This window comes from Molossus molossus, unplaced genomic scaffold (assembly GCF_014108415.1).
Source record: "Molossus molossus isolate mMolMol1 unplaced genomic scaffold, mMolMol1.p scaffold_m16_p_8, whole genome shotgun sequence".
Classification (NCBI taxonomy): Eukaryota; Metazoa; Chordata; class Mammalia; order Chiroptera; family Molossidae; genus Molossus; species Molossus molossus.
Window position 1 is genome coordinate 102,670,902 of NW_023425402.1, and position 13,689 is coordinate 102,684,590.

The 13,689-nt window shown below is 37.1% G+C and overlaps 1 protein-coding gene across 5 annotated transcripts in view; it reads left to right on the forward strand.

The window, feature by feature from the left end:
- Positions 1-13,689, forward strand: part of SCAF8 (SR-related CTD associated factor 8) — a 145,650-nt gene that overhangs the window by 46,397 nt on the left and 85,564 nt on the right. For all 5 annotated transcript variants that reach the window (XM_036249324.1, XM_036249322.1, XM_036249323.1 and 2 more), the window contains 6 exons: positions 2,863-3,024; positions 6,382-6,535; positions 7,572-7,702; positions 9,453-9,629; positions 11,160-11,239; positions 13,200-13,317. In XM_036249324.1, the coding sequence (XP_036105217.1) occupies positions 2,863-3,024; positions 6,382-6,535; positions 7,572-7,702; positions 9,453-9,629; positions 11,160-11,239; positions 13,200-13,317 (822 nt within the window). The remainder of the gene's footprint in view (positions 1-2,862; positions 3,025-6,381; positions 6,536-7,571; positions 7,703-9,452; positions 9,630-11,159; positions 11,240-13,199; positions 13,318-13,689) is intronic.

A 13,689-nucleotide genomic window follows, 5' to 3' on the forward strand; every position in this document is an offset into this window, starting at 1 on the left:
CACACCCTGACTGGGGATCAAACCTGAAACCCTTTGGTGCATGGAATGACACTTCAACCAATTGAGCCCCACTGGCCAGGGCAGTTGGTTTTTTATTTTTTGTTTTTTTGTAGAGCCTGTACCTCTGGACTCTGAATTTCACGTGTGCTTTTCAGTTTTTTCTAACCCCCCCCCCCCCCATTTAGTGAAACAGGATGGTTGGAGTGGGCTGGAGTTGGATATCTATCCCCCACCCAGATCAGTTAGGCTCCAAGCTCCAGCAGGTCAGGTTAGGTTCTGGTTAAATAGTTTGTCTAGAGAGCAGACCTTGTTACGAACAGAATGCTGCTGCTGGCTATTTCAAAATGATTCCTTTTCTCAAAATTATTCCCCCTACCAGAAAGCGTGAGATGTATTCTTCAGTCTTCACTGTGAGAACTTAGTGATTTCAGGTCTGACTCCTGGGACAGCCCTCTTGTCTTAATATTCTACTGTCAGCATCACCTGCTCCTGTGTTAACCATTCTAGCTTTGTTTTTTTAATACAAACTTTTCATAGCTAAAATTCACAGTACAAATTCTAGTAATTGAATTGCTGCAGAAAGTTTGTTTAGCCCTGGCTGTGTTGGCTCAGTGATTAGAGAATGTGCCCAGAGACTGAAGGATCTTCGGTTTGATTCTGGTCAAGGGCACATACCTGGGTTTTGGGTTTGATCCCTAGCCCTGGTAAGGGTTGTGTGGGGAGGCAACCAATCGATGGGTCTCTCTCATATCAGTGTATCTCTTTCCCTCTCCTCCTTCCCTCTCTCCCTTCCACCATTCTCTCTAAAATAATCAATGGAAAAATATCTGTGGGTAAGGATTAACCAAAAGAAAAAGGTTTGTTTAAATATTTCAAAGTATCCAACTCACCTAGAGGATCTTTTGTCAGAAAACCAACTCAAGATAGTATTCAGATAACAACTTGGATAATTTCAGAATAAAAATCACACAGATATGTAAAGGTACATTCTCTCAATCTGTTACTGCCTTCCTCCCCCCAAAAGGGTTATTTCTCTGTAAAACAAGAAATTGGGAATTAATAGTATGTAATTTAAAATTGTGTAGCTGAAATTTTAATATAACTTAGCTTTTTAAAAAAAGTATTCGAAGAGTAAAAAATACCTCATGGCATTGGCAAGTCTTCAGAATTCTTGTGTTTTTCAGTACTGGTAGAACTTGAAGAGGAAATTGAAAAAACATTTCAGGTTTTTCGTTACTCAGATTTTTTTTTTGGGGGGGGGGTGGTCTGGCTAGGTAGATATTTCTTTGAATATATGGTAGGCAAAGGAAAATACCCTTGGCCAGATATATGAAATGAGGGACAGATATGCTAGATTTTGGGGGAACTTGAGGGAAAACTATTTTAGACTTTCAAAAATGATATTCAACAGAGCAGATAGTTCTGAACCTTTAGGTAGGTTAAACCTAAACTTGAATATTGGAACACCAACATTGTTGCCCTTTTCTAAAGTACTTCAAGCACTTAACAGCCATAACCTTGCAATAGATACTTGGGAATTGGTGCTAAAGGTCTCTTCATTTTTTTTGACTTAATAAAGACCTTAAGGAGAAGGTTCTTAAAAAGGATTTGAAGGAACATATGAAATACCATCTTGGTTTTTTTTGCAGAGTGAAATCACTCATTTTATCAGTTAAAAATCCGGATAGAAACGTGTTTTTGTGTCGGAGGTGGAGTGAACATACTTTTCTCACTGGTGCTTGAGTTTCCCAGAATAACTTTTCAAGAACACAATTTTGATTTGGTGCTGTGTATGATTTCTAGGGAATTACTTTGGGTGAAACACTTACCTAATTAGATCCAAAAGTTGAAGCTACTTTTTTAAATCAACAGTATGTTTGGAAAGTAGGTTTTATTATACTTCTGTATATGAAGACAAATTAAAAGCAGTGAACTTGTTAGTAAAAGGATTCTTTTAAAAAAGTGTTTTATTGATTTTTTTTCTTTTTAGAGAGAGGAAGGGAGAGATAGAAACATTGATGTGAGAGAGAAACACTGATCGGGACTCCTGCACGCCCCCTACTGGGGATCAAGCCTGTAATGCGGGCATGTGCCCTGACTAGGAATTGAACCCGGGCCTCTCAGTCCATGGGATGGCGTTGAATCCACTGAGCCACACCGGCTGGCCAGGAAAAGGATTCTTTATTGTGCTCACCTAACTAGATAGGCTGGAAAAGCTTGTGGTAAGAAAGTAGGAGACTTTTATGTTCTTCAATTTGGATAATGGATAAGAAGGTTGAGAAACATTTATCCTTGGAGTAGCTAAAAAATGTTTTTGTAGGATAGATTCCTGGAATTATAATGAGAATGTCTTTCTTACAGGTGTGTATTTGAGGAAAGTTTTGAAACTTTGGGCTCAGTACATTTTGAATGTTATAATTTGCCATTTGGTATTTGTTCCTACATTAGTACAAAAACCCTTTTGTTATGTGTTTCAAATGAAATGTAATGCACCTTGGCAATGCTTTTTCTAGAGCTCTTCTTTCCTGGATTTGCTGCTTCCTTCCATGTGGCTTTGCAAAATCATTAGGCATACTTTTTAATTATAACAGTACCCTATTTGTCCTTTTTGTTGTTCAAGACAGTTGTGCAGTCCTATTTTGGAACTTAGGTGATTGGCAGTTGAACTGAGTGTGTAGAGTAGCCCAAGTAGATTCTTTAAAATGCCATTCTAGACACAGATGGCATGGAATAGTGAACGTCCGATATTCCTTACCTCATCGTGAGCAGTGGTCTTGGTTTACATAGAATTTATGATGGTTTTTGTCTATATGGAATTTTACCTTCTCATTTCCTTCCCTTCCCACTCTTCTTTTTCATCAGTGTAAACCAGAATACAAGGTACCTGGACTTTATGTTATTGACTCCATTGTACGACAATCTCGACATCAGTTTGGTCAAGAAAAGGATGTGTTTGCACCCAGATTTAGTAATAACATCATTAGCACTTTCCAGAATTTATATCGTTGCCCTGGGGATGACAAGGTATGCCTTTCTTTTCTTTTTTTTTTTTTTAAGTAGATAACATTACTGTTTTTGGTATTAATGAGACTCTTCAGATTATCTTCATTTATGATTTCATGTTATCCTTTACTCTTAGTTATTCCAAATTTGAATATTTAGTTATTTACACTGTGTTCCTTTTTGTTCTTAGGATCTTCTTAAACAGAGTAGAAAGATGTAGTTGATTTTGCTACTTTTTAATTTATTGAAACAGTGCTAAAGAAACTTGCCATCATAAGCTTTTGAAATTATACTAAAAGTTTATTTATTCACATGCATGGCCAATACAGAATTTTGGTTATTTGGTTATTTGACCTCATTTGACCTATATAGTGTCTGTGAAAAACAAACTTGCACAGAATTAATAGAAAACAACTAACTGCGTATCAGAATTCTTTTGTAATGGAAGAGCTTTATTGATGCTGGAAACTGCACTACTAGGTCTGCTAGATCTGAATGAGTAAATGTTCTGTACCCACCCCCCCACACACGAAAAAGTCCTGAGACCCTGAGGGGAGAATAACGTGGGTTGTTTATTTTCATATGTGCTCAAAGATATTAGAAGGTTACTTATTTTGGGTGTTGACTTGAAAATTTAGTGGACTCTCATGATGGGGTTGATTCCAATCTTGATTATGTAGGAAAAGAAAAGAATAGATGAAGATTAATGGTTGCTTTAAAGAAGAACCACAAATCTTAAAAGCTCACCACAAATCTTTTACCTCTTGTCAAGTACAAGATTAGGTAGTTTTTATTACTTTATTTTTTGTTAATCCTCACCCAAGGATATTCTTCCATTGATTTTTAGATAGAATGGAAAGGAAGGGGAGAGAGAGAGAAACATTTATGTGAGAGAGACGCATTGATTGATTGCCTCCTGCATAAACCTGACCAGGGCCAGGGATCGAACCTGCAACCAAGGTATGTGCCCTTGACTGGAATGGAACCCGAGACCCTTGGATCCACGGGGCAATGCTCTAACCACTGAGAAAAACTGGACCGGGCAGTAGTTTTTGTTTTTTAATAATTACAGTTTTTAATCAGGAAAAATAGCTTGTTATAATGGATATATATGGAGATATTACTGTATCAATTTTGTAAGCTATATTCTTGAGACAAATTTTTTAAAAAATGTACTTTGATAATTCTATGCAGGCAAGAAGAATGGTGCTAAATTCTGTGACCTCTCATAAGTTATTCTTAAAATTGACATCTTAGAATCCCACCTAAATAACTCATTTAAAATTTTGTGTGTACATTTTTTGAAGTTAAGCACTTTTAGAAACTTTACTAGTTTGAACTTGAATTTCTGTCAGTTATTATGAACAACAAATCAGTGTTGAATTTGTAGACTTCATAATAATAATGTTTCTCAGTTATAATAGAGTTTAAGATACAGTGTTTTTTTTGTGTGTGTGTGTCCTGTTTTTTAACCATAGTAGGACAGCCTGGCCAGTGTGGCTCAGTGGTTGAGCATTGACCCATGCACCAAGAGGCTGCTGGTTTAATTCCCAGTTAGGGCACAAGCCCAGGTTATGGGCCTGATTGACCAGTGCGAGGCATGCAGGAAGCAGCCAATCGATGTTCTCTCTCATTGATGTTTCTCTTTCTCTCTCCCTCTCCCTTCCTTTCTCCCTAATCAATAAAAAAAAACAAAAACAAAAAAACTTTAGTAGGATAGATTCCAGATTCCATTGATAGGATGATCTCAATCATAAACTTGAGGCATTGTTTATATGACATAGATACATAGAGTGATACTTGTCAGAGACTGGTTAATTTTGAATTACAGGATGAGTAATTGGGAACTGGAAGATTTTTTTTTCTGTAGAGCAAAAATACCTTTGACGGTACCTTTGAAGTGCTAATGCTATAGAAACGAGAGGCAAATCAGAAGGTGATGAAGCATTCTTTGTGTAATTTTCTATGCTTCATTTGAAATACGAAAGTTTGCATATTATCTAGTTTGGACATAGTTTGAAATTCATCAGTATAATATTATATGGGGTTTAAAGACGAACCAGATCTTTATTCTTTTTTTTCCCCCTCACTCGAGGACCTTTTTGCACTTATCTTCAGATAGAGCGGGAGGGAGAGAGGGAGGAACAGAGAGAGAGAAACATCTATGTGAGAGAGACACATCGACTGGCTGCCATCCACATGACCCCAATCGGGGCTGGGGACAAACTGCAACTGAGGGACAAACTGCCAGAGCCAGATCTTTATTCTTAAAATTGCTTCTTTTACTATTACAAAATGTATGCATTTAACAGAAGTCTCTTTTTAATACATAAGCTCAGCCCGCCTGCGGTCCGGAGAGACCCGGGTTCGGTTCCCGCTAAGGGCATGTACCTTGGTTGCAGTTTGTCCCGGCCCTGGTTGGTCGTGCGGGTGGCAGCCACTCGATGTGTCCCTTTCACATCGATGTTTCTCTCTCTCTCTCCCTCCCACTCTGTCTGTACAAAAAATGGAAAAATGTCCTCGGGTGAGGAAAAAAAAAAAAAATAATACATAAGCTCAGCCTGTCATTTAGTTTCCTAATGGAGTAAGTAATGTTACAGTAGTAACTAATGCTTGATGCTATGTACAGAGCTTTTATATGCAGAACAGTTGTGGAAGAACATAAATTTGGTTTAATTGTTATTTAAGGAAGTAACCTCCCCTGTCCTTAGATTATTTTTAAATGAAATTTTTAAAAAGTCCCATGTGATAAGTACTTGGTCTTGATTTTACCTATTTGTTTAAAAGATGAGTTAAGCCCTGGCCAGTTTGGCTGAGCGGTTAGAATGTCGGCCTGTGGTCCAGAGAGACCCGGGTTTGGTTCCCGCTAAGGGCACGTACCTCGGTTGCAGTTTGTCCCCGGCCCTGGTTGGGTCATGCGGGTGGCAACCCCTCGATGTGTCCCTTTCACATCGATGTTTCTCTCTCTCTCCTTCCCACTCTCTCTGAACAAAAAAAATGGAAAAATGTCCTCAGGTGAGGATAAAAAAATAAATAAAAATGAATAAAAGATGAGTTAAAATCGACTATAAATACAACTTTAGTACTGATGTAAATCCTGACCTGCCTCAGTAGCCTAACACAGTTCTCCATCCAACCATAACTGCGAACTCATTAGACTTCACATGGAAGCTGAAATCTAGTTGTTGTTCCTGTCTTCTCCTAAATGCAGCTTTCATTTACCTGTATGTCTGTCAAAATAGACTTCCTGTTTGTGTTTTAAGAGTGGAAAACCTGTAGAAATTACTCCCACCCACTGCCCAAATAGTCTATAAATGGACTGTGCTAAGGTTTGAAAGCAAAAAAAAATCAAAGGATCATTTTTCTTTTTTCTTCTAGAGTAAAATAGTGAGAGTATTGAATTTATGGCAGAAGAACAATGTATTTAAGAGTGAAATCATTCAGCCTCTTTTGGATATGGCGGCAGGGATTCCTCCTCCAGTTGTCACGCCTGTTCTGGCCAGTACTACCACTGCTATGAGCAATACCCCAGGTATGTTGCTTTGATAGAGACTTGTTTTCCAAATATTGTACCCATACTTTTTAGGTGATTATTTGTATGTAAAATAATGACTCCACAGTGCAGATGAATTTGTTTAGCATTAGCTAATTGAAAGGAAAAGTAATTTGAAGGAAAAATCAGAAATTTTATTTGTGTGTAATTTGTTTCTAAAAATTAGGGAGCTGAATATTTTTAGTCCCTAGTCAGTGGTTCTCAACCTTCCTAATGCCATGACCATTTAATATAGTTCCTCATGTTGTGCTTACCCCGACCATAAAATTATTTTTGTTGCTACTTCATAACTGTAATTTTGCTACTGTTATGTCTTAGGCGACCCCTGTGAAAGGGTCATTTGACCCCTAGAGGGGTCGCGACCCACAGGTTGAGAATCGCTGCCCTAGATACATAAATATAAAAAACTTTGGGTAATTGATGTGTAAATTAGGGTTTCCCTGATTTTAAACTGCCTGTAATCTTTTAAACTTGCATGCAGAGCAACTTGATACAGTATACTAGAGAAACTTAATATTATAAGAAACCATGAAAAAATGATTTAATGGAGCCAAAGTTGTTCAAAATCATTTCTTGAGTTATTTAATTGGCATTTATAAGTTTTTATCATCATCCAAGAATTACCTCTGTTTAGTTTTTGAGAGTGTGTGTGTGTTATGTGCATCTGGAACAAAAATAGTTTTATGTTATATATATTAGTTTATGATTTTTCATTGAAAATTATATTTTGAATATTTTCTTATATAATTGGATTTTCATCTGTAGTAAGATTTTTAATGACTGCTAAGTATTGTAGACTTCTTTAAAGTAGTTAATTGAGGACATGTATGGATGATCCTTTTGGTACTTTAACTTATCTAATTCTGTAATGTTTTTCAAAATGGAGACCATAAAATAAAAACATTTATATGAATTTGTGTATATTTCATTAAAGTGACAGAGCAAATTTCTCTACCTTTTTAAGGCTTATTTACTTACATATTTATTGGGGTGGGTGTGATGTCTTTTTAAAAAGGAACTCCTGTGACACCTGTTACTCCAGCCAATGTGGTCCAAGGTTTACCTGATCCGTGGGTATCTCAGATAGCAAATACAGATACACTTACAGCTGTAGCGCAGATCTTACAAAGTCCTCAAGGCCAGCAGGTGAGCAGCTTTTTTTATATTGACGATTTAGAGCTCATTATTTTTCTAATGGATTGTTTCATAATGTACCACCTAAAGAGTATGTGATTTTTATTTTGTAAAAATAGTATCACACTATATTATAATACTATGTAACCTGCTTAATTCATTTAATAATGCATCATGAACATTTTTTTTTAATCGTTACCTGAAGATACATTTTCATTGATTTTTTAGAGAGCGAAAGAAACATCGATGTTAGAGAGAAACACATCAATTGGTTGCCCTCCGCATGACCCTAGCCAGGGCCAGGGACCAAACCGCAACTCAAGGTACATGCCCTTGACCAAAATTGAACCTGTGACTCTTTGATCCGCGAGCAGACGCTCTAACTGCTGAGCCAAACTGGCCAGGGCGCTGTAGTAAATGTTTATTTGATAAACCTTTTTGTCTTAATGTTGCTATTTTAGTTAGATAGGCATGAAATTACTTACTGGCATCTGGAATGGTATTTGTACTTTATCCCAATATAAGTTGAACTTAGAGAGTACAAATGTGTTTAGCAATATTTTTGCTATTTTTATTTTCATGTTATTTCAAACTAATAATTTTCAGATTTAATTCAGGTTTATATCTTAATTAGAAAAGTATTAATTACTTCTAGCATGTACACAAGGTTTACTTAACTATGAAATATCTTCTGGGTCTTACTATTTCTATTCTTTAAGCGGGTGGGTGAAGCCCTGGCCAGTTTTGCTCAGTGGTTAGAGCGTCAGCCTGAGGTCCAGAGACCTGGGTTCGGTTCCCGCTCAGGGCGTGTACCTCGGTTGTAGTTTGTCCCCGGCCCTGGTTGGTTGTATGGGTGGCAGCCACTCAATGTGTTCCTTTCACATCGATATTTCACTCTCTCTTTCTCTTCTCTCTCCCTCCCACTCTATCTGAACAAAAAATGGAAAAATGGCTTGGGGGGAGGATAAACAAAACAATAAATAAAAAAAAGAGGGTGGGTGGAAAGGGGGGGTAGGGATTTACTTTCAACTCCTATTTGCAGTGATCACCTTTACTTTCCTTAGTTCTGGACTCTGCTCCAAGGGGCAGATTCTGTGCTGCCCTGCTTTGAGGAAACATGTTCTCTGACGGCAAATCTGAAAGAGAACAAAAGCAGTTGTAGTCAGTGCTGGTCCTTTTACTGAGATTAGGTAGTTAATTGAAGAAGGGATGAAAAGCTCAGTGAAAAAAATCAGTTTGCCTGTGATGAGTTCTTTATCTGGTTGGTTATCATTGAGTGGACACTTTGTTTTGTTTAAAATTTTTTAATTTTCCAGAGGCAAGACATTTATTAAGGCACACAGATCTATTTTTTAAAAATTAACTCTTGCCCTGGCTGGTTTTGATCAGTGGTTAGAGCGATGGCCTGTGGTCCAGAGAGACCCGGGTTCGGTTCCCGCTAGGAGCACGTACCTTGGTTGCAGTTTGTCCGCAGCCCTGGTTGGGTCGTGTGGGAGGCCACTCAGTGTTTCCCTTTCACGTCGATGTTTCCCTCTCTCTCTTCTTTCTTCCTCCCACTCTATCTGAACAAAAAATGGAAAGATGTCCTCGGGTGAAGATTAAAAAAAAAAAAAAATTAACTCTTGTTTTGAGTTGCTTTATATTTTTTCTTTATCTCCAAAGACTAGAATGAATTTTATTGACTAAAAGTTTTAGATAGGCATTCTTGTAGATAAAAACCAGCACCTGTTTGTATTAATTTCCCCCCTTTTTTTCCTTCTAGTTTCAGCAGTTAATACAGACTTTACAGATACAACAGCAGAAGCCTCAGCCTTCCATTCTGCAGGCCCTGGACGCTGGCCTTGTTGTTCAGCTGCAGGCTCTGACCGCACAGCTCACGGCTGCAGCGGCAGCTGCCAACACCCTCAATCCCTTGGAACAGGGAGTGTCTTTTAACAAGGTAGAAATTAAGATATTGAGTCTGTTCTATGTGAAGTAGGGCATTTTATATACTATCATGTGGGTTCCAATTGCATTTTTCCACAGAACTATTTCAGTATTCACTGTACTGTTTGTTACCAGTTTTACAAAAGGCTCAACCTTCTGGAAGAACTCCTTGAAGCATTTAGAATATTTTCCTTTGCATAAAGATAAAGACTTATAGGCCAGTAAAATTGTGAATTCACCATTGAGGCAAATGATTAGTTTCTGAATTAAAAAAATTTTTTTTGGATGTCACAAGTGTATTAGTTATGGTGGTCTATAATTTAGACCTGCTAAAATTAAAACTGTTCAGTCTATAAGTTCAAAGAAAAACTTTTCTGTAAGTTGTCACTATTCTATAATATTTTGATAAATCAAGGTCTAACTGTAGTGTTTTTAAAGTTGAAATCCTTTCACATGTAGTTTATTGTATATCTTCAGTATTCTTATTAATTATGGGAATAGTAAAATGCCTTGGAAGTGTTATGCATATTATTTTAATTTTTTGCTATATTATTTTCAATAGAAAATATTGATTTATTGAGTTATTAGATTCTTTTAGCCAGCAACATCCAAATGTAATTTAGTCCTCTAAATAGCTAGACATAAAAATCCTTTAAATCAGTGGTTCTCAACCTGTGGGTCGCAACCTCTTTGGGAGTCGAACGACCGTCTAAGACATAACAGTAGCAAAATTACAGTTATGAAGTAGCAACGAAACTAATTTTATGGTTGGGAGTCACCACAACATGAACTGTATTAAAGGGTCATGGCATTAGGAAGGTTGAGAACCACTGCTTGTTTTCTAATTGATCATTTAGAAAACAGTAGAGCATTCTAAGAAAAATGTACTAGGAATAGATTATTGATTATAGTTATAGATATTATTTTATCAAGCTTTATTACCATTGGCAAGCCACTTTATTTTCATTCTAACATTCTCTTCTGTAGAGTGGTAGTTTCACGCTTTGTGTCATGATTTGTTCTGTTACATAAGGCAACGTATATCAGAGTACTTTAAAGAAAAGTGAAGATCCACTGAAATAAAATGCTTTATTACAGTACAGTTGTCCCTCGTTTATCGCGGTTAATCCATTTCAGACACTAGCAGTTGCACCTGGCGTTGCAGGATCCCTGGGGTGCTCGAATACATAGGCCTACAGTCCATACGTACAGTAATTTTTATTTTAGTTGTAATACAGGGGTGTATGATTGACTCAGACAACCGAGCACATGCTGTATCATTTTCACTGTCTCGATCAACTTTTTTAATGAATATATTTGAAAAAACTGTGATAGGGTGAAGCCATGAAAGTCAAAGCGTGAAGTGGCGAGGGACGCCTGTATGACATAAAAGGATATGAAACATTTTCATAATAACTATTTAGTGATACAGATAAATTAGTGGGATGTCATTGACCTTTAAATAAAATAGCATTTGTAACATATTTGTGAGAAGCACTTTTTAATCTCTTTCTTTCTCCACCCTCCTCCCCCTTTCCTCCAGAAGCTGATGGATAGGTTTGATTTTGGGGAAGATTCTGAGCATAGTGAAGAACCCAAAAAAGAAATTCCAGCGTCTCAACTGTAAGAATCATTATGTTTTCTTTATAACCATAATTTTTTGTTATTTTTATAAACATTGGATGAGTGTTACATTCTGAACTACTAGGTATACTTTAAGTAAGCTAGGCTAGTATTTCAGGCCTAACATTACGGAGCGATGGTAGGGTTGTTTTCTTGGTGCCTCACAATATTATTTTGACTCTGAGATCTTTGCAAATACTTGGCTATATCAAAAGTCTTTATGAGATCGTTGATAAATGTTGATAGATCTGTGATATTTTCTATGTCTATATTAGGCTCTAAGTTATTTAACTCACTTGTAAGAATATCTGAAATAACAGGAAAGAAGCTTCTAGCGCTGGTGGCCACTCCTGGGAAGCACAGCACATGCTGGAAGTGCGTCGGGCTGATCAGAAGTGGGGTCAGGATGGGGATTTTTGTCTTGTAAAGAAAAGTTTGCATGTTTTATTTAGATCAGTTGTTTTTTTTCCCCAAACAATTCTGCAGACCCCTAAGTTTTGTAAAAGCAACATGGGGAGGACAGTCTTAGGTGTGGTGTGGAAGGTGGGAGAATGGGAGGAAGATGATGAGTGGGGAGAGCCTCTGGGAATCTTGTTTCAAACAGGTTATTAGTTTCAGATATTGGGATAATATATTTAAAGATTTATTTATATCATATAAAATATAAATATATTCTTGTGATAAAGAGATTCTACTTGAAAAAATTTAAAAAATAATATTTAGATTGTGAATTGTGAAGTTAGAAGAAGCATTTGAAATTCTGTAGAATTGTTTCCTGAACAATATAAGAACCATCTATCTTTAATAGTCCCTACAACAGGGTATTTATCCAATGTGGTAATGCCTTCCAGTATGAGAAATTAAGTAATTGTTATTGTTGTATGTTATTTTGTTACTGAATTCTGTTTTGATTTGCCTTTTACACACTCACCCTTTCTGAAGCAAGGAAACATTTGCTCCATTATCTTTTGAGACATAGCCCTTTAATTTTTATTTTTTTTTATTTTTTATCCTCACCCGAGGACATTTTTCCATTTTTTGTACAGATAGAGTGGGAGGGAGAGAGAGGAAGGGAGAGAGAGAAACATCGACGTGAAGGGACACATCGAGTGGCTGCCACCCGCACGACCAAACAGGGCCGGGGACAAACTGCAACCGAAGTACGTGCCCATAGCGGGAACCGAACCCGGGTCTCTCCGGACCGCAGGCCGACGCTCTAACCGCTGAGCCAGACCGGCCAGGGCAGCCCTTTAATTTTTGAAGATAGGTATCATTCTTCTCCTTGGGCTTATTTGCTCCAGATTACATACTCTTTTTTTCCAATTGTTTGAAGACTTCTCACCATCCTGATTGCCAACTTTGGGATGCTCCCTTTTTTGTTCCTTTTACCTTGTGGCACCCAGAATTCCAGGTGTATTTCAGGTGTGAATTTCCCTGAGTATAGTTAAATTATTTTCTCTTATCTAAACATCATTTCTGTTAACATACCTAATAATATGAATGCTACTCTAAAGAAAACATTAATTTTATGATAGTCAATTATAATTGCAGATTTCATATGAACTGATAGAACATTTCACCCAGTATTTCATAGGGAAGTTAAAGGGAACATGTTTAAATACTTTGTTTTTAGAAGTTTTATTGAGCTTTCTTAAAATGTTCTGTTATAAAAAAGTACTAATTTATATGTATTTATAGCACGAGATAGTAATATTAGATCCTCATCAGAATATCTCTTAACATGTCATTTATTGAAACATTATTGAAGAGTATATTTCTGTTTTAACATATTAATGTTCTGAGATATTCCATTTTCTTTGTTAATATTCCGAAGGTAAACATGGTAGTCAAGTATGTTTTATTTATTTGGCATTTAGGGGCAGAGGATTGAATATTCAGTTATTTTTGTATTATCTTTATTGAGTTCTAAAAACATATTTTCACTTGTTTTTCCTTTTAGTTCTCATGTTTCAGAATCTGTGAACAATTCCATTTTTCATCAGATAGCAGAGCAACTACAGCAGCAAAACCTTGAACATCTCAGGCAGCAACTCCTGGAACAGCAACAGCCTCAAAAGGTTTATAGCTCCACCTTGTGGCCTTTAGAGTTATTGCTCTCTGTATTCTATAAATTGGTGGTGGTTTTTTTCTTTCTTTATTGATTTGAGAGATTGAGGAAGGGAGAGAGAGAGAGTGATAGAAACATCAATGAGAGAGAACATCGATTGGCCGCCTCCTGCACGCCCCCCACTGGGGATTGGGCCCACAACCTGGGCATGTGCCCTGACCGAGAATCGAACCAGTGACCTCTTGGTACATGGGTTGATGCTCAACCACTGAGCCACACCGGCCAGGCTAAATTGGTGTTTCTTAAGTATGGTGATCAGTCTTTTTAGGATCTTAACAGTGTTTTTCTATAATCAGAATATACTCTAGCAACTTATGAATTG